At 46.5% G+C, this 20,371-nt stretch overlaps 1 protein-coding gene across 3 annotated transcripts in view; it reads left to right on the top strand.

The window, feature by feature from the left end:
• Window positions 1-19,555, top strand: part of LOC126999576 (uncharacterized) — a 66,073-nt gene extending 46,518 nt beyond the window's left edge. Inside the window, exons 3-12 of one of the 3 annotated variants that reach the window (XM_050862352.1) lie at window positions 2,185-2,397; window positions 3,239-3,456; window positions 3,890-4,101; window positions 4,673-4,881; window positions 5,288-5,464; window positions 5,577-5,756; window positions 6,922-7,101; window positions 10,462-10,752; window positions 11,608-11,689; window positions 16,906-19,555. In XM_050862352.1, the coding sequence (XP_050718309.1) occupies window positions 2,185-2,397; window positions 3,239-3,456; window positions 3,890-4,101; window positions 4,673-4,881; window positions 5,288-5,464; window positions 5,577-5,756; window positions 6,922-7,101; window positions 10,462-10,752; window positions 11,608-11,689; window positions 16,906-17,380 (2,237 nt within the window). In that variant the 3' untranslated portion in view covers window positions 17,381-19,555. Of the gene's footprint in view, window positions 1-2,184; window positions 2,398-3,238; window positions 3,457-3,889; window positions 4,102-4,672; window positions 4,882-5,287; window positions 5,465-5,576; window positions 5,757-6,921; window positions 7,102-10,461; window positions 10,753-11,607; window positions 11,690-16,798 lie in introns of all 3 variants that reach the window. The other 2 variants (XM_050862371.1, XM_050862360.1) reach the window with 2 other exon arrangements.
• Window positions 19,556-20,371: the final 816 nt, after the last annotated feature.

Below are 20,371 nucleotides of genomic sequence, written 5' to 3'. Positions count from 1 at the left end.
AGTTAAGGATAGACCGAGGATGTTTAGTGTTGAAGACGGTGACAGTTGAGTGTTGTCGAAGAATAGGGGATAGGTGTTTGGAAGATTGTGTCGAGTTGATAGGTGGAGAAATTGAGTTTTTGAGGCATTGAAGGACACAAGGCTCCTTCTGCCCCAATCGGAAATGATAGCAAGGTCTGAGGTTAAGCGTTCTGCAGCTTCCAGTCTGGAGTCGTGTACTTCCTGTTGAGAGGGTCTTCTATTGGAAGAAGTTGAATAATGCAGAGTGGAGTCGTCGGCGTATGAGTGAACAAGACAGTTTGTTATGGAAAGAAGATCATTGATGAATAACAGGAAGAGAGTGGGTGATAGGACAGAGCCCTGTGGAACGCCACTGTTGATAGGTTTAGGGGAAGAGCAGTGACCGTCTACCACCGCAGAGATAGAACGGCCGGAAAGGAAACTGGAGATAAAGGAACAGAGAGAGGGATAGAATCCGAAAGAGGGCAGTTTAGAAAGCAAAGACTGGTGCCAGACTCTATCGAAGGCTTTCGATATGTCTAGCGCAACAAAGAAAGTTTCGCCGAAACGGCTAAGAGAGGATGACCAAGAGTCAGTTAAGAGAGCAAGGAGATCACCAGTAGAACGCCCCTTGCGGAATCCATACTGGCGATCAGATAGAAGGTTAGAAGTGGAAAGGTGCTTTTGAATCTTCCGGATTAAGGATTGATTCAAAAGCTTTAGATAAACAGGAAAGTAAAGCTATAGGGCGGTAGTTTGAGGGATTGGAACGGTCACCCTTCTTAGGCACAGGCTGTATGAAGGCATACTTCCAGCAGGAAGGAAAGATAGATGTTGATAGGCAGAGACGAAAGAGTTTGACCAGGCAGGTTGTCAGTACAGAAGCACAGTTTTTAAGGACAATAGGAGGCACTCCATCAGGTCCATAAGCCTTCTGAGAGTTGAGGCCAGAGAGGGCTCTTATGTACTACTACTACTACTACTACTACAACTACTACCACCACAACTACTACTATGGCAATTACTATCGTTTCCACCATTCTGCTACTTTGGCAATTACTATCGTTTCCACCATTCTTATAGTAGTAGTAGTAGTAGTGATAGTAGTAGTAGTAGTAGTAGTAGTAGTAGTAGTAGTAGTAGTAGTAGTGGTGGTAGTAGTAGTGTCGAGATATGTCTTTGCAATGGTTCCTTTTTTTTGTTACACCCTTGGCTGATATCTGTTGTTTTCCTGTCTGTCTGTAAAAATGGAGTGATAGCCTATTGAACACATTAATTTTCATCCAGTATTTGTTTCCTTTCGTGCCACAGTGTTACGATATATTCCGTGCCACAGTGTTACGATATATTCCGTGCCACAGTGTTACGATATATTCCGTGCCACAGTGTTACGATATATTCCGTGCCACAGTGTTACGATATATTCCGTGCCACAGTGTTACGATATATTCCCCCTTAGTGTCTTATTTTCCGCTAAGTAATGTATCTTTAATTACTGTAAAATCGTTCTGCACCTCTGGATGGGGAGAGGCATGCAGCTGGTCACGGATCAATGTTTGGACAAGGTTGAGGCACGTGCGTGGACTTTTGTTTCCAGCGGGGGATTCAACGGGACTAATCACAGCCTCCCTTAATGTGGCACTTTGACGAGGCACGCGTGTGTGGACTCTTGTCCCAGCGGGCAGTTCAACGGGACCTATCACAGCCTTCTTTAACGTCACTTTTTGACGAGGCGCGTGTGCGGACTCTTGTTTCCAACGGGAGATTCAACGGGACCGGCCACAGCCCCCTTGACATAGTTCTTTGCTCGTGTCTGTTCCCCGTCTCTTCGGCACCTTGATTGATTGAGAGCTTTAAGCACCTTGATACTCGTACTCATGCAAGAGAAGAGTACAAAGACACCTCTCCACCTGAAACTGACCTCTCTTTTGGCCTCTCGTTCTTTTTGCTTTTGTTCGGAGCAGCGTCTAGTGGGCTATTTTTTGTCGTTGTTTTTCTTTTTGCCCTTGAGCTGCCTCCCATACTGTAAAAAAAAGAAAAAAAAAGAAACATAGTCGATATAGATGGATAGATGGAGAGATAGATAGAAAGCATATTAGACTGTAATCCTCAAAGCATATTAGATTGTAATCCTCACATCAACACCAACACCGAGTAATCAATCATATTTCTTCTCCTCCACAGTCCTTAACGTCGCAGCGGGGAAGGCGCCCATGCAGTCCTCGGTAGCGGAGGGCGGCATACCTCAGAAGGCCGTGGATGGCTCGAGCTCCACCACCTTCACCACGGAGACCTGCACCCTGACCAGCCTAGAGCGACAGCCCTGGTGGTACGTCAACCTGCTGGAGCCCTACATGGTGCAGCTCGTCAGGCTGGACTTCGGCCGATCCTGCTGCGGTGAGTGAGAGAGAGAGAGAGAGAGAGAGAGAGAGAGAGAGAGAGAGAGAGAGAGAGAGAGAGAGAGAGAGAGAGAGAGAGAGAGAGAGAGAGATAGATAGATTGATAGATAGAGAGATAGGCAGACATTTATACGTAGTAAGTGTGAGAGAGAGAAAGAGATATGAAAGGAGTGAAAGGGTGAGTAGGTAGGAGGCAGAAGGAGACAGGTAGATAGATAGATAGATCGCTAGATATATAGATGGAAAGATACATGGGTACATACATATTCAATAAAAAGTTCAAATATATATGCAAATCCACATAAACCCCTTTCTTTTACCATCCTTCCCTCGTTATGTGGTTGCACCCGCCCTAGATCTCTCGTATTCATACTTCTCAATCACTCATACAAAAGTGTGTCACTCCAGCCATAAAATACCGTAAAGGAGGAAGATCTGCATGCCTGTGTTTGGTGCTGCAAGGCCTCCCCAGCGTCACCCTTATCATGCAGGACACAATAAAATCTAGCCTAGAATGCGTCATGTTATTTGTAGTTCTCAGTCAATCATGCAAAGCTGTAAAGTTTATAAATAACATCGTGAAGGAGGGAGATCTGCAAGCCTGTGTCTGGTGCTGCAAGGCTTCCCCGTCTCCCCAATCGCGAGTATAGGAAAAAATGGAGTCGTTTTTGAGCCGCTATCTATCTGTTTGTGAGAAATTCCAGCAAAAGTTTGAGTATAAATTCAGCTTTGGAAAAATAGATGACAGGTGTAGCGCCATTACAATCAAGGACAGGTGAAAAAAGTAAAGAAATAGAATAGCTGTTGTTTCTGTCTTACCTGTTTGTCTGTATCTGCAGGTGACCAGCCGGCGACGGTGGTGGTGAGAGTGGGCAACAACCGGCCGGACCTCGACAGCAACCCCATCTGTAACCGGTTCATCGGCGTGCTGGAGGAGGGGCGGCCGCTCTTCCTGCCCTGCAACCCGCCCATGCCCGGAGCCTTCGTCAGCGTGCACTTCGAGGGGCCACCCGGGGTGCAGCTGTCCATCTGTGAGGCGTTTGTCTACACTGACCAGGTAACGACTCGCCCTTCCCTTTCTCTCTCCCTCTCTTTTCCCTCTGCCCCTTTCCTGCCACTTAAGCCTTGAAAATAACATATGCTGCAAAATTAGATAACAAGCCATTGATCACATTTTTTCTAAGAAAACTCAATACTTGCAGACTCCCTATGTTATTATGTCCTTATGTTGTATTATCGCTTAAGCCTTGAAGAAGAGTTAAAACAGCATTATTATGCTGAATTCAAACATTACTTCAACACACAAACACACACACAAAAAATACAATACAAAATTTGTTATTTTAAGCAACGCATGTGTTGGAGACGAATATTTTCTTTTCGTTGTAATTCTTACAAGCAACGATTACTATTCAGTCACACATAACCTTGCAGCCCCTTCTAAAAGTTGCCTCTTTCTTTCCCTACCTGATCCTTCCTTCCCTCTGCAGGCCTTGCCCATAGAGCGGTGCCCAGCCTTCCGTGACCAGCCCCCGGGCAGCACCTCCACCTACAACGGCAAGTGCTACATCTTCTACAACCAGCAGCCGCAGACCTTCGACCAGGCGCTGGAGTTCTGCCGCAGCCGAGGCGGGTCTCTGGTGGACGAGACTAATCCTGCCCTGCAAGGCTTCCTGAGCTGGGAGCTGTGGCGCAAACACCGGTCAGTACTCACGAAGGGACGGGGGGGAAAAATGACTGGAGAGACGAGTAAACGAGTAATTACGTAGTTAGTAGTTAGTTAGTAGTTAGTTTAGTTGGTTGTTAGATAGTTATAAGTATGTAGTAGTTAGTTATGCCTAAACTTATATTCAAGGGTACACAAGAAACTGCATAGATTCGTAGTTACGTCGTTAGAAGTAGTTGGTAGTTAGTTGTATGTTAGTAGTGGTTAGTTACGTTTAGACTTCTACACAAAGCTACACAGTTGAAGAAAAAAGTGGCTCAGGAATCAGCAGTTAGTTATGTAGAAGCTCTGTCTAACCTATGGGATCAAACAACACAAATATATAAATAATTTAAGAAGAAATATGGCGATGTATTCAGTTGAATTTTATTGATTATGAGAGAGCAATACAAGCTGGGAGAGATCTAAATCGAAGAAGGATCTAACCTCATTGAAAACACACACACACAGAAATAAAGTAAACAATTGGCAGATCAAAGAAATACTCTACGTCTACGATCCTCCTGTAATACAAGCGCAAGGTGACAGAGAAAACATGGCCTTTCAGGGGAGACTCAAGCGGCCAGTACTGGATGGGCGCCGTGCGAGACCCCGAGGACCCGAACAACTGGAAGTGGATTAACGGGCGGGACGTGACCGTGTCCTTCTGGAACCTGCCGGGCGGGAACGAGAACTGCGCACGCTTTGACGGCACTAAGGGCTGGCTCTGGTCTGACACGAACTGCAACGCGCCGCTCAACTTCATCTGCCAACACCGTGAGTACCAACAAACATCTCTGTCTGACGTAGTGCTTGTGTTCTTATAGGTGTCCAGAGTTTGCCGTCTGGTTGTAACTCCTGGCCGTGGTTCCTCTGCACCTGTCTGACATAGGGAGTTACTTTGCTGATAAATGATAATGTACTCTCTTGCAGGAATCTGAAATGAGTACCCAACATTTTCCCTTAGGTTATAACTCTTTAAATATGATTCCTTCGTCAATGTTACTATCTTACCTTGCCTTACCTTACCTTATTTTCTCTTCTTTTCGCTTCTTTTCTTGTGCCTTTCTTTCCTTTCCCTTCCCTTCCTTTCCCTTCCCTTTCCTTCCCATACTTTACCTTTCCTCACCCTACCCGCTTTTGCTCTAACGTCCAGCTCTAAAGCCTCCCCACCTCCCCCCAGGCCCCCAGACGTGTGGCAAGCCCGAGCAGCCGCCGAACTCCACCATGATCGGCAGCAGCTTCACGGTGGGCAGCACTGTGGAGTACCGCTGCGACCCCGGCCACGCCCTCGTCGGCCCCGCCCAGCGATCCTGCCTCGACTCCGGCTTCTTCAACGAGTTCCCGCCCACTTGTAGATGTGAGTTCTGTCTTGTTTGTCTCACCTTAATCCCTTTCTCACCTAGCTTGTCCTTCATCAAGTCCTTCCACACCTGCCACTTCCAGTACTCATCTCTCCCCCCCTTCCTCAGACCTCGAGTGTGGATTGCCAGCGCCCATCCGTCACGGCAGCTACTCTCTCATCAACGGGACCCGCTACTACCTGAGCCAAGTAAGATACGAGTGCGAGCCGGGATACACCGCCATAGGACGTGCCGAGTTGGTGTGTGACATTGACGAGCGATGGAACGGTCCCCCGCCACTCTGCCACCGTGAGTTACCCGCTGGACACCCCAACCACGAGCGTTCTTCAAGTTTCTTTCAGCGCAGTTCATTTGCGAAGGGTTTCTTGGAGTTAGAGGCATGATGTCACCTTTGCTGGTCTTTCACCCCTACTGTGAGAGCTCGTAAGGTTCTCAGAGGCATGAATTCTCCTTCACTGGACTCTTATACCTTCCGGTGAGAGATCTTAAGGTTCTTCCAGACTTAGCTTCATTCCTATTCGTGGAGTGACTTTTGAAGGCATGTCTATCCTTAATTTCTGCCCCCTCAAACCTCCTGTGTCGGTTCTTGAGGTTCTGTCAGACTGCAACGTAATTCTTCAAGACTTGACATCCCTTGTGAGCTTGCCATCCACTTAGTGACGGTCTTTGAGCTGCTCTCAGACTGTCTACTCTTTGGGACTGGACACCTATCTTGACTTTAACCTCACGTCAGTTACACGTCTCTCTCACCCCCGCTTGCTCATGACGTGTGTGCATCCTGAAAGTGTTTTAAAAAAGGTTCCTGCAATTATGTCTCTTGTATTTAAAGGGTCAGTGCATCTTTGGCTGGTTTAAGTATGATGACTCACTTCCTAATTTGATTCTTTGATGTTGACTCAACTATATATGATTGTTTTTTTTATATTATCTCTATTTTTTTCTGGTACTTGATGTGGTGTAACCTCTTCCTCCCTCCTCTACACACTCACCTCACAGAAGAGTCCTTGCATGAGGGAAATATTGATGACTAATTGATGCTACTTTATCTACTTACTCATCTAATACACACACAAACAATAACAATAACAAATATACTGTGGGTCTGTCTATTTCTACATTCTCTAGACTCCTTGCTTCGAACCTTCACAAAATAACAACTTCACTCCACTTTGTTACCTTGAAAACGGAGTGATAATATCCAAACAAGCAAACAAACACAAAAAAAAGAAAGCAAAACAAACACTTATCCTCATCTATCCCTCACTCCCTCTTTCATTTTTTTCTCTATCTCTTCCTCTATATTACTATCTCCTCTCTCTTTCTCTTCCTTTCTTCGCTACCACTACTATCTTTTGAACTCTTCGGGGGACGGGAGGGTCATGTCAGGTCAGGCAGACAACCCCCACTGACACTGACCCTCGAAGTGACGTGCTGGGTGTGTTATGCCCCCCAGCCGTGACCTGTGACGCCCCTCCACCCCTCCCCCACGGCTCCTCTGACCTCTCCGCCCCGACCGTCACCTCCGGCTCCTCCGTCACCTTCTCCTGCGACGAGGGCTACGTGCTTGTGGGGCGCCGCACCCTCACATGTACTCCCGAGGGTTCCTTCAGCGCCCTGCCCCCACGCTGCGAAGGTAATGACGACTAGGCGTGGGCGGCCTGGAGGGGGTCGAGCAGATGGTTGCGTCATTGTTGTACATAAAGTCGGCGCTACGTCCCTTCCTCCCATGCCTTTATTCTGTACCTATAGATGTTCTTTAAAAGGCCTATCAAATGGTTGCGTCATTTCTGTACAGTCGCTGGTACCCTACGTCCTCCTCCTCCCATACCTTTATACTGTGCCTAGACGTTTTTGTAAGGGGTCCACCTCTACGCCTATGTCCCCTTCCTCCCATACCTTTATCCTGTGCCTAGACGTTCTTGAAAGGGGTCCATGTGTTGATTGGGTCATTGCTTTACAGTCGCCGCTACGTCCTCCTCTTCCCATGTCTTTACCCCATCCTTAGTCGTTCTTGTAAGGGGTCCGTGTGTTGGTTGGGCCATTGCTTTACAGTCGCCGCTACGTCCTCCTCTTCCCATGTCTTTACCCCATCCTTAGACGTTCTTGTAAGGGGTCCGTGTATTGGTTGCGTCATTGCTGTACAGACGAGTCCCCGCTACGTCCCTTCCTCCCATACCTTTATCCTGTGCCTAGACGTTCTTGTAAGGGGTCAGTGTGTTGGTTGGGTCATTGCTGTACAGTCCCCGCTACATAAGGGGTCCATGTGTTGGTTGGGTCATTGCTTTACAGTCTCCGCTACGTCCTCCTCTTCCCATGTCTTTACCCCATCCTTAGCCGTTCTTGTAAGGGGTTCATGTGTTGGTTGGGTCATTGCTTTACAGTCTCCGCTACGTCCTCCTCTTCCCATGTCTTTACCCCATCCTTAGTCGTTCTTGTAAGGGGTTCATGTATTGGTTGCGTCATTGCTGTACAGACGAGTCCCCGCTACGTCCCTTCCTCCCATACCTTTATACTGTGCGTAGACGTTCTTGTAAGGGGTTCATGTGTTGGTTGGTTCATTGCTGTACAATCCCCCCTACGTCCCTTCCTCCAATACCTTATCCCCAGGGGCGTTCCTAGACATTTTGGGGCCCGGGGGGCTCATTCCCATTTGGGGCCCCTCTTATGGGGTGAGAGGCGAGCACAATGAGCCAAAGCAGCTGCGGGGTTTAGTGGGGTGCTGTTAGCCCCCACCCCCCCACCCCGGGAAATTTTTTAGAATATGAGCAATTGTAGAATCATTTTAAAGGCACTTGTAAATGCAAATTTCAGACATTTTATTTCTTAAAACTAGGTGCACACTGAATAATTGAAGATCCACTTAATCCAGTTAAGCATAATGATAAATGGTAAAAATGAGGATAACAGTAATGTACTCTGATGGCCCTGAAGAGCCCTATTTCTTTGACATAACATTTTTGTTACATTTTTGTTTACAAAATTGAAAATTGGGGCCCTTTAGTGAGACCCAAATTTGTCTTTCGGGTCCAAATATAAATGGGGCCCTTGACCATTTTGGGGCCACTGAATTTAGCTTGTCCTCCTGCCATAGCAGCAATGGTTAAATTTCGCATTTTGGGGCCCCCCTCACTTTGGGGCCCGGGGGGCGATTTCAAACAGCCCCCCCTCGCCCCCCCCCTCAGGAACGCCACTGCTTATCCCATGCTAAATAAGTGATTTGTTTGTCGTAAAAGGCTCATATTTTCAAACATTTCGGGGCCTACCTACACATCCACATGCTTGGATAACGCTTTCATGAAGGTTGTGAGTATGATTTCCATGGGTAGTTTTATGAGCCTAGTGATCGTTTGACAAGGCTTCTGCACCGTGAATGTACATTGATAAAACACTCTTGAGAACTCGACTCATCTGATCTGTGACCTTTGGAAATATATGTTGAGAACCGAAAGCGTTTGAGAATACGGGGCTAAGATACGGACAGTTTTTGTTTTGTTACAGTCTCTCCTTCTCTCTCCCTCTCTTCCCCTCCGTTTTCTAATCTCTGTACAGCCTATGTGTGATAAGAGAGTCGAGAATATAATTTCCCTCTACCATGACTTTATTGATGTCTGTGTCTATGTACGGACTAATATCTGCATCAATAATTGGGGGTATTCTCTGTCGGGTGGTTCCTTAATGGTCATGTTTTTCTTCTGCATACTGGAAAGGAATGGAACAGTGCTTGGCAGGGTTCGTATTGTATTGGTTATTTGCATGTATTGGTGATTTTGTGTGGTGCATGATTTGGGAGGATTATGGACGGAGGGTGGTTATGCATGCTTGGTGTGTGTGTGTGTGTGTGTGTGTGTGTGTGTGTGTATAGCAATAAGACTAGTTCTGAAGGCTCCCTAAAAAAAGATACACAAAAAAATCAAACCAGCTAAGCAATGTGATGGACTCATCTCTGATTGGCCCATCAAGAACACGTCCTTAGCTTGTCGGGAAATTGTTATTTGTGAGATTTGGACACGGTACAGGGCAGGAGGAGGAGGAGGAGGTCACTCGTTTGTTTCTGTTGGTATAGTTTATATATTTTTTTATATACAATTAGCCAGCTAGCAAGACATTGTATATATAGTTGACTAGTTAGGAGTTAGTTAATTAGTTACTTGTTTAGTTAGTTAGATAATCATTAGTTCGCCCCAAAAGTCAAATAGTTAGGTAGTCAGATTGCTAATTAATAAGTTAGTCAGATGGATAATTCTTTAGTTAGATATCTGATTAGTTAGTTGGTGAGACAGTTAGTTAGTTAGATATCTGGCTGGTTAAATAGATAGTTCAGTCAGTAAGTAGGTTTCTTTAATAATGAGTCAATCATTTACTTATTGAGTACGTAGAAAACATAGTACATAGACTTGTGTTCGTGGAAGGTTGGCTTGAGTGTGGGAGTGTAAACAAGTGTGGGCGGGAGAGGGAGTGAGGAGTTCCTAGTGCGGCGAGGGAGAGGGAAGGGAAAGGGGGAGCGAGAGGGAGGGAAGGAGGGAGGGAGGGAAGGAGCGACAGCAGGAAGTGGTGGTGGTGGTGAGGGTTGACCAACAGTTTATTAACCACTTGATGGGGAGGCGCAGGTGGTGGTCACAGAGGGAGGGAGAGAGGGTGAAAGGGTGGTGGGTGAGTCGTAGGGGTGTGTGTGTGTGTGTGTGTGTGTGTGTGTGTGTGTGTGCTCCTTCCCTCCCATGTTTAGCTTAACTGTAGCCATCCCATGAAACATCCCTTTAAATTAATATTCTGTTGTCACACTTTTTTGCGGCCTCACATATTTCATTTAAACACTCTCTTCACACCCCTTTTTGAATCCGCTTAACAGTATGACAAGAGCTGTGAGCCTCCCATCATCTCTTATCAAGTTACGTGTGCAAAAGTGCCGATCCAGTTGAATATGAACGCAATCCATGATAAAGACTCATATTGTAACCCCTTACCGCCTTCTTCTTACTCTTCCTTGTGTTCACAGCGGACGAGCCAGCGAAGCCAAGTCTTGAGGGCTCAGGTAGACCAACAGGGAGACCACGGCGCCCCTCCTTCAGGCCAGACACTTTGCAACCTGGCCCGCCTTACCTAACGGAGGTCGAGGACAACGTGGTGGAAGCAGCCAACCCCGGCCTGGCCACGGTCCTCCCGTCGCTCGAGGCTGGCGACGACAACCACATCAACAACATCAACACGGACCGCGGCCAGAGCGTGGACGACCCCAGCTTTGATCTCCACGACGAGGGTTCCAAGGCCACGGAGAAGCTACATCTGGGTGAGTGGAGATAGATAAATAGATAGATAGATAGATAGACAGATAGATAGATAGACAAATAGACAGACAGATAGATAGCTAGATAGAGACTTGAGGGAGGATATTTCAAGGGAGAGGAGCTAAGACCATGAAAGAAATGACGGTAGTTGTTCTTGGAAAACTTTAACAGATATATACACATGGCTACCTTCAGACAGAAAGATAGATAGACAGGCAGAGACATAGATAAATACATCGAGAGATAAACATGTAAACAGATAGATAAAGAGAGAGATGAAGGAGCTGAGATCAAAGGAAAGCTCACAAATATAGATCTTGAAAAGGGGCGTGGCTTCCTTGTGAGATGGCCAATGATACACACTCTAGAAGAAAGTGGGTATGGCTTACGTGTCTAGCTAACGTGAATGGAGCATAGGAGCTGAAGCAAGGGGGCGGTGGCTACCATATAAACCGGCCAATGGTACACAGTCAAGGGGAAAAGTGGAAGGGACTTAGGTATTGAGTTATCGTGGACTGAGTATAAGATAGGAGGGCGTATAGATTGATGGATAGATAGATGGAGAGGAATGGAGAGAACTGACCAATGCTACATACAGTACTTAAGGGAGGAAAGTGGGAGGGGGTTATGTGCTGAGTATAAGGTAGAATGGAGTATGAGGGTAAACAATTGACTATGCAGTAAAATGGAAAGTACTGGGATTGACAATAAACAGTATAGGGACTGTCAAGCATGTAAAAAAAAGGCACTAACAGCAGTAACAGAACTATATAGATTCGAAAAACGTAGCAACAAAAATCAAACCACGCCTCATGCAAGTAACCAAGGATGCAATGACTTTCCTCTCTCTCCACCAGGGGGCATCATCGCTCTGGGGGTGTTTGGCGGGTTTGTGTTCCTCGCCGCTGTCATCACCACCATTGTTATCCTGGTCAGAAGGTAGGTCTCATCCCCCTCAACACATACATACATACATACATACATACACGACATTATCCCTTTTTTTTTAGCTTCATCTTCCTTTCTCCATCCCCCCCCAAAGAAATGTAATCTCCATCTCTTTTTGTATGTCTTTCTATCTTCCTTTTATCTCTTCCTTTCTCTTTTTTCTTTCTTTCCTTTTTACATTCTTTTTTCTTTCTGTCTTTCTCTGTCTTTCTTTTTTACTTTCTTTTTTTCTTTCTGTCTTTCTCTGTCTTTCTTTTTTACTTTCTTTTTTTCTTTCTGTCTTTCTCTCTTTCTTACTTTCTTGTTTTCTTTCTGTCTTTCTCTTTCTTTCTTTCTTTCTTTCTTTCTTTCTTTCTTTCTTTCTTTCTTTCTCTCTTTCTTTCTTTCTTACTTTCTTTTTTTCTTTCTTTCTTTCTCTGTCTTTCTTTATTTCTTACTTTCTTCTTTCTGTTTTTCTCTTTCTTTCTTCCTTACTTTCTTTTTTTCTTTCTGTCTATCTTTCTTTTTCTTTTCTTTTTTCTTTATCTATCTCTTTTTCTCCCCTACACCACAACTTGACATCCCCAGTACACACCACACTGTTAATAGTTCGTCTTCTTGCCACTCTGTCCTATTTATTTTTGTATCCACTTGACTCATTCATTGCCTTATATTTGACTCATTACTTGTCTACTTATTTTTTTTTTCCTCCATTTGACTTTCCATGTTACTTTCATGTTTTTCTTGCTCACTGACCTCCCTATAACAAAGACAGTCTAATATGATATACAGACACCCCCTCGAGAATTGTTTTTGTGTAAGATGACCATTATTACCACCAATGTAACAATATCACTCCTAACTCTTCTTTTCCTGTTGTTTTAACTTTCACTGGACGATTTCCCTCAGCAAAGACAGCCTGATATATGATACACTCTCCTTTGACAACTGTTTACATGATATGACCACCAACATGAGCGGAAAGAGCTCTTGACGTCTTGCCTTTCCTTTTGTTTTGACTCTGACTAACGGACTTGCCTAAGCAAAGACAGTCTAATGTACAGTACACTCTCCTTCGACAGTTGTGTATATGTGATGCCCATTCATTCTTCCGACGCCTTTCACTCCTCCCTGTTGACCCTGGGCGTGGCGATCCCCTCCCCCCCTCACTCCCTCCCTCCCTCTGATGTACCCACCCTGGGGCGCGGTTGCCTTTGGATTCTTCAGACTTTGCCTTGCATTGCGTATAAAAAAAGCGATATTAATTCCATCTTTATTCAACGTCAAATTCAAGCCACAGTGAGGCTTTCGATCAAAATTCTTCTTTGTGTTAAGTTTTAAAGAATGAACCGAATTAATACCTTCATTGTCATTATTTGCTGATGTTAACTTGAGGCCAAAGTGAGGTCATTGGCCTAAAATTCTCCCTGAGTGGTTGTAATTCGAGTAACGGGAAGTATATACGAGAGGCGAGGGCAGCAGTGGTGCAGGTACCGCCACTCCGGAGTCTCCAGAACCTGTCACTAGACGTAACACACACGGCGTCACACTCCCTTCACTCTGTCTGCAAGGAAAGTTCAATGTCCAGATGCCTCGTGGGGGTCATCACTGTAGATCTATCCAGTAGTGGGCGTGGTAGGTGCCGCGGGTGTAGGGGGTAGGGGCAGAGGGCCACCCACACCCAGCTTACCCTAGTGCTCTCTCAGTGGGTCGGCGCCGCTTACCAAAGAGACACGGAGGTCCTCGCTGCGGTCCGGGTCCCGCTGGTACACTCTGCTGGCCCTGCCCTTCAATGACGTCACAGTGGGCCGCAGGGAGCTGGTATCCCGCGCGGGCCCCCGGGCCGACCATTACACTAGTCACTAACCCACCACCACCTGCACATGCCGCCCCCTGAGGTACGCCGCCCTCCCCAGAAGCCGCTCGAGCTGCTCAAACCGTCGCTGGTGTCTTGTTCCTCTGCTGTGCCAGTATTTCCTCTTCCAGCAGCCTACCAAGCCGCCTCTCTGCACGTCTGGCCTGCTCGTTGCAAGGCCTAAGTAAACAGGTCTTCTGGCCACCCCGGATCTTGGGTTCACGGAATGTTACAGCATAATGGTTCTACCCTAAACACAGTGTAGTAATTGAGTTGTTAAAACAGTGTTGGCTAAGTAGCTTAATGCTTAGGTAATGGTGAAAGGGTATCATTATCTTTGCCCTTTGTTACACGATATAATCTCCCCGAGAACCAGTGTGTGATGACTTTCTGTGAGCCCAAGGTCCGAGGTGGCCGGCAGATCTGTCTTCATGTGCCTTACTTGGGTCGTTTGTACCTTTCCTGCGTTGCGTCTCCGTGAATGTTCTTGTTGTTCTCTCCTTAGCATCCCCACGACCCTCCGTAGAGTCCTTCCTTCCCTCCATCCCTCCTTCTTCCCGCACCTTTGCACCTCTGGCCGGGGCTGGCTGGTCTGCGGGTCATCCCTCAGCCCTCTCCGGCACCTTTACGGTCTAACTGGGGACTGTGACTTAATGTGAATGACTCTGAGGCTTTGTTTTCCTTCCAAGTGACTGACTGACTGAGATCATAATATTTCCTCTTTACGAACACGAGAAGCAATGCAAGTTAAGGGTTACAAACACACACACACACACACACACACACACACACACACACACACACACACACACACACACACACACACACACACACACACACATACAAGACTGTCTGCATATACGTAGGCCACTTTATCCTCACAATAACCCAAATCCATCGAACATATGTCTGGAAACCACAATATTTTGGCCTCGAAGAATCATCATATGTTCACACTAACAGAAGATTCTTGTCTCGAGGAACCAAGTCTCCTGCACCACTAACCCAATAACATGTTTGAAGTGATGTACAAATATATAGCCAGACCAGGATATGTTTCCCTATAGCCGGTGGTGCATGCTAACTGATAACCCCGGCAGGAATAGTTCAACAGTCGCAGCTAAATAGGCTTGGATTCTATAAGGAAGGAGGAAATCTACTAATGGAACAAGGGAACAGGTTTATAATGCGTTGTTCCAATCCTCCGCTGGACTCATGACTCATTGGCGCTTTTGAAACATGGCTCAGCGGGTTAATACCATGTCAGAAAACCGTTCACCCCCCGCCCGTCGGCCACGCAGCCACGCGGTCTTAGTTACTCCCCAGTTCGGACCTCGTGTGTTATGATGTTAAGCAAGGATGTTTGGAGCTCTAGTGTCGTGTTGGTGTTGTATATACTGAATGTTTTATGTCTTCATTGTTCCATTTTTTTCGATTTGCCTTCTCTAACACCGCACTGCCCCCTGCAACGCAACTATTGCTGCTACTGCTACTACTGCTGCGGCTACTACTACTACTACTACTTCTACTACTACTACTACTACTACTACTACTACTTCTACTACTACTACTACTATTTCTACTGCTACTGCTACTACTACTACTACTACTACTTCTACTACTACTTGTATCACCGCTTTTAGCTTATGTATTACCTCTAAACCATTTCAGCCATTTAAACCGCTCCCATTGTATATAATTTCCCCTTATTTGCTGTCTGTACATAAATTATTCTCCTTATGTTTACTTTCCCTACTCAGACACGCTAGCTGTGTCGTGTGTACATATAGGTATAGTGGTGTGTGTGTGTGTGTGTGTGTGTGTGTGTGTGTGTGTGTGTGTGTGTGTGTGTGTTTGCTGTCTACACTATAGGATATCAATATAGTGAGAACGTGTATTTTCCATTCCATACTATAATTGACACACACACACACACACACACACACACACACACACATACAAAGATAGAGACAAATAAATAAGGTGTATATATACTATTAGACGAGTCGTTACAGCAAAGTCAAAGCTTATAATTGCCTCACTGAAACAGCTGCCTAAATAACTATAACCTTTTTTTTTTTGTAACCTAGTCCCTTACACACACGTGGCGAGTGTGGCACCGCGTTGCACTGACTAACAGATCGATATCGGAACACTTGAGTTGAGATACAAAAGTAACATATAATTTGTTACACTGAATATATATCCATCATATATTTCATTAGTTTCTCATGCTTCCATTCTCCAGTCGGTATTCTCAGACGCTTCCGCCTTTCGCATCATCCATAGTCATAGCGGTCTCGTGAATGTTTTCCTTTACATTCATGGTGGTACAGAGGGTTTGTCAAGCTACCACCAGGGTCATATTACTACCCATAGAAATTCCCCTAACAACTCCTACGAAAATCTTGTCAAAAGTGTGTGCTTAGGCGCCGAAATATATGACCCTCAGTATTTACCTTTAACTTCCTCCAATATTTCTAAGGGTATATTTGTAATGGTACGTTCAGTTTCCAAAGAGACCTTGCATAGTAGTAGTGAGTACGTAGTGTTGCTTGCTTGTGTTGTTTGCATCCCTAGTCAAAGTAGTAGTAGTCAAAGTAGTGTAGTCGGAGTAATGTAGAGCACGAGGATACACATAGAGGCTTTTAGGAGTGTACGTTGTTGTGTGGTGCCATTGTGCATCCAGAAAGACATCGAGGAGCGTTATGGGTTTCCTGCCACCAGCCGACATAGCAAATTCGGGCAGAAGCTATCCGTAGACTAAACTAACACGGGCTTATTCCCCGAGCCGTTCACACGTTCCTCGAGTCGCTGCTGATTGTATGAGGTTAATTTTGTTTTATTTACTGGACCAAATGTCACCAAATCGCTGTCGGTGGTAGGGAGAGGGAGTAGTAGTGAGAACTTGGATGACTGACAAGCTGAAGCGTGTAATTAGTAGCGGCAAGGAAAAGAGGCAGGGTGAGAAGTGTGAAGGCCGATCGAAGCGTGTAGTTAGCGGCAGCAGGGAGCTTTATGGGCTTTGGCAGGGAGGAGAAGGAGAGGCAGGATGAGTAGTGTGAAGACTGAGCGGAGCGTTTAAACTGCACTGGGCACCAACGCATGCTAGACTAATGCTTTAGTTAACATTTCCCACCCAGTGATGTAGCTTGCCACTTGTAGAAAGAGAGAGACAGAGAAAGAGGGGGAGAGAGGAGCATTGAGCACTTGCTGAGCTGTACATAAAAAAAGCTACTAACACGCTCACTAACTCTAACTTACAGGTCCCGCGAACTGTAATGTGTTAGAGAGGCGGTAATGAGTCATGAGTCCAGTACGTGAGTTATGTGAGTCTGGCGAGCTGATCAGTTGACACACACACTCCCGCCAGGACCCAACACGGACCCGCCAAGAAGTACGTCCGCCGCAGTGATGACGGCACCGCCTCCTCCTACGACTCCTCCTCTTCCGACGGCCACGGGCTCAACAAGTACTACAAACGGGCGTGGGAGAACCTGCGGGAGAGCGGCGGGGACCTGGAGAAGAGCAACCACTCCCGCCTCGCCCGCACGGAGACCCTTGACCAGCCGGACTTCAGGTCAACGCGCTCGGTAGGACACGAAGGGCTCCGCGACGGGTCTGAGATGACTGTGAATGACGTGGCCGCCATGTACACGCGCCCCGAAAAGCGCCGCCACCACCACCACCACCACGGACACCGCCACAAGGGTGCCCGCGACGCCGACCGCGACCACCACGACCGTCAGGACCATCACGACCGCGCTGACCGCCACGACCGCCACGACCACAGCGAACGCAACGACCGTGACTGGCGCGATAGGGACCGTGAGCGCAGGAAGTACTAGACGCTACGACCCGGACTCCGAAGCGACGCGAGGCACGAATTAGAATCTTAACACGACCCAGACAGGCGGCGGCGAGACACGAACCGCCGCCCAACGCCCGCGCCCGTCGCCCCTCGCGTCACCCATCACCCTTACCCATGTCGGTTGTCAGCGTCACAAGGATGCTGGTGATGGCTGTTCCCTATCTTGCGCGAAGACTAACCAAAATCTGTCTGGTTGTCAAAATATCGAAGGAATAATAATGACGGTTCCTTGCTTGTTTTTCTTTGGCCACGTGAACCTTAATCATGGATTAACTGACATCAAATATCATCCTGGTTGTAAAAAATCAAGGCTGTTGACGATGGCGGAGGTTTGCCACGAATTGATTCACGCAAAAAATCAGACTTCGTTAGAGTATCGAAATTGCCTGTGAAATCTGCTAGCAATGGCGAGTCTTTCGTTTTTCAGGCTACGCGAAAGCTTAACCTCAATGAATTCCATCCACGTATATGTCTATCCATTGTTTTTCTCAGGCGACGCTCGTTTGTCATGGCCAGGGCGACAGAAGCAAAATGCGAAGTAGGAGTGAGGTGTTGCTTTCATCAAGGGCTGTATCGTATCCTTGTCCTTGTGCCTGGTAAGAAAAAGAATCCTCACGTCTATCTTTCTATAAAGCAGCTTCCCTCCGTGGACTTCGGTTTCCTCTAATGCTAGAATCCGTGTTTTGACAAGATGGTTGAAAAAACTCTTAGGGAAGGTTTTTAGGCACTCAGAGTGGTTTAACTCGATGACCTTATTGAAAGAAAGTCACGGTGGAAGATAGGCCCCTCCCCATTGTCTTTATTCTCACTCTTAAAAAGCGGAAAAAATGTGGAGTTTCCCCGTCAACGAGTTAGGTTGTGTGTCACTCTTCAGGGAAGGTTAGTAACTCTGCCTTCCGCCGCGTCACTCCTGAGGGAAGGTTACTCCAACCTCCGCCGCGCCGTCGGTTGCTCTGTTTTCTCCGACGTCCGTCTCAGCTCAAGACTTGTTCTCTCCGTGGTGCTCCGTCTCGGCCAAACCCACGCTGACCCGCACTCTCCGAGCTCACTCACTTCAGCATCGCTCACGCTCCAGCACGCTAATGTAGTGGCATTACTCATGCACCCTCGTACCTATCATGGCACCCCCTACAGTCCTCACGTTGCACACGGTGGTAGTGCGTCCCTGTCCCTCCCGGCGAGGCGTCTGTGGTGGTGGGCGGCGGCGAGGCGCGGGGCCGCTCCCTTCCGCCGCCGCCGCCCGTCAGTTCGTCTTGACTTGCTCATCAACTCGTGCAATTTTTATAACTTTCTTCATACAAACTCAACCTGTTTTCTATAATGCACTACAATAGTTACTTTGCTGTAGTATATAATGTTAATTATACAAGTCTCCATAACTACACAAAGATAATACTCGTTGAAAACTAACCCTTTGGTTAATATAACAACTAAAAAGATGTATCTTCATTAAACTTAATGGCTCAGTTTTAATTACAAATAAATCTTCGAGTACGAGAATATGAACTCCATTCTCGTAACTTTGGATTCTTCCAAAGCCGTTACATATGACTGATGGATCAGATTCAGTAATATTACGGATGCAGTAAAGTTTCCACTAATTAAAGGAGTTTATGGCGTGCCAACTGATAAGGCTAAATTTTATTTTATAAAAGTCTTGAGTTTATAACGAGACGAACTTCTCGAGACCTGCATCCGTCCATCTTTGGCTCATGTGCCAACACCTTTGTAAAGTGACCGGTGCCTTGGGCGGCGGGGGAGGAGCGGGCCGCCTCGCCCCCGCCGCGGCGCCGCCACGGCCACGTGTGTACTTAGTCCTATGGAGGCATTATACTCTGGTGTATATTCTTGCTTGGAGTAGCTTGCCGCTGCCTCGCCCCGCCAGCGTCGCGGCGAGGCTGGCGCGGCGACGCAACGGCCAGCGGTGACTTGACCCACTCCATGTATGTAGTGCACTTTGTTATAGTAAGTTGATGTAGCAACCTGTATGTAACCCGTTGTGAGGTAGTCATAGCTTCTTGGTAGATATATTAATGTTATATGTGTGAATGTTGTATTACGTGGATGTTATATAAAGTTGTCTGCACTAATGTCCTGTCTGTGTCTATGTTTGTGTGAGAGAGATAATAAACGTTATGTATATAACACTTCAGTATTTGTTTTACTCGTGGAGTTGCAGTAGTTGTAGACACAATAAAGTAGCTGCATGAGTAAGTCTTCTCAGTAGTTGATAAAATAGCAAGCTCCGTGAATAACTTGTGACACGGAGTTTTCTGAGTACTTCATAGCAGAGTAAGTACAGTGAGTAATGGATGACACAGTACGTTTTGAATAATGGGTGACACAGTAAGTATAGTGAGAATTGAGTAACGCAGTAAGTTTTGAGTAATGGGTGACTCAGTAAGTGTCGTGAGTAACGGATGACACATTAAATTGTCTGAGTATTTCAAAACAGTAACTATAGTGAGTGACGGTAAGTTTTCTGAATATTTCACAACACAGTGAGTTTAGTGAGTAATGGGTGCCATAGTAAGCTCAATGACACAGTAACGAACTAACCAACAAATCAAAACTTGTGGACCGTAAATGTTCCCGTGTCACACCAACAAACATACGGCCATTAGGTTCATACCCTCAGCGGCACCCCGGCGGCGGCAGTCATCAGTATCAATCACTGCTGCTGCTTTAATGGTCCCCTTGATTGCCCTCCGCCCTCCCTCTCTCCCTCCATCGCCTCCCCACGCACCTCCACACCCCTACAGAGGAACACGTGTGCCACCTCCAGGAAGCTCTAGGTAAAGTATGTGTAGGGTACGTTGTCAATTTGTACGCACCTTTCCATATGGTACCCCTTAAGAGGAACGTGTGTCGCCTCCAGGAAGCTTCAGGTAGAGTAGGTGTAGGATATTACAGTTTATACGCACCTTTCTATTTAATACCCCGAGGAAGGAACGTGTGTCATCTCTGG

The sequence above is a fragment of the Eriocheir sinensis genome, chromosome 2 (genome assembly GCF_024679095.1).
Source record: "Eriocheir sinensis breed Jianghai 21 chromosome 2, ASM2467909v1, whole genome shotgun sequence".
Taxonomy (NCBI): Eukaryota; Metazoa; Arthropoda; class Malacostraca; order Decapoda; family Varunidae; genus Eriocheir; species Eriocheir sinensis.
This window is presented reverse-complemented; position numbering and strand designations above follow the sequence as displayed.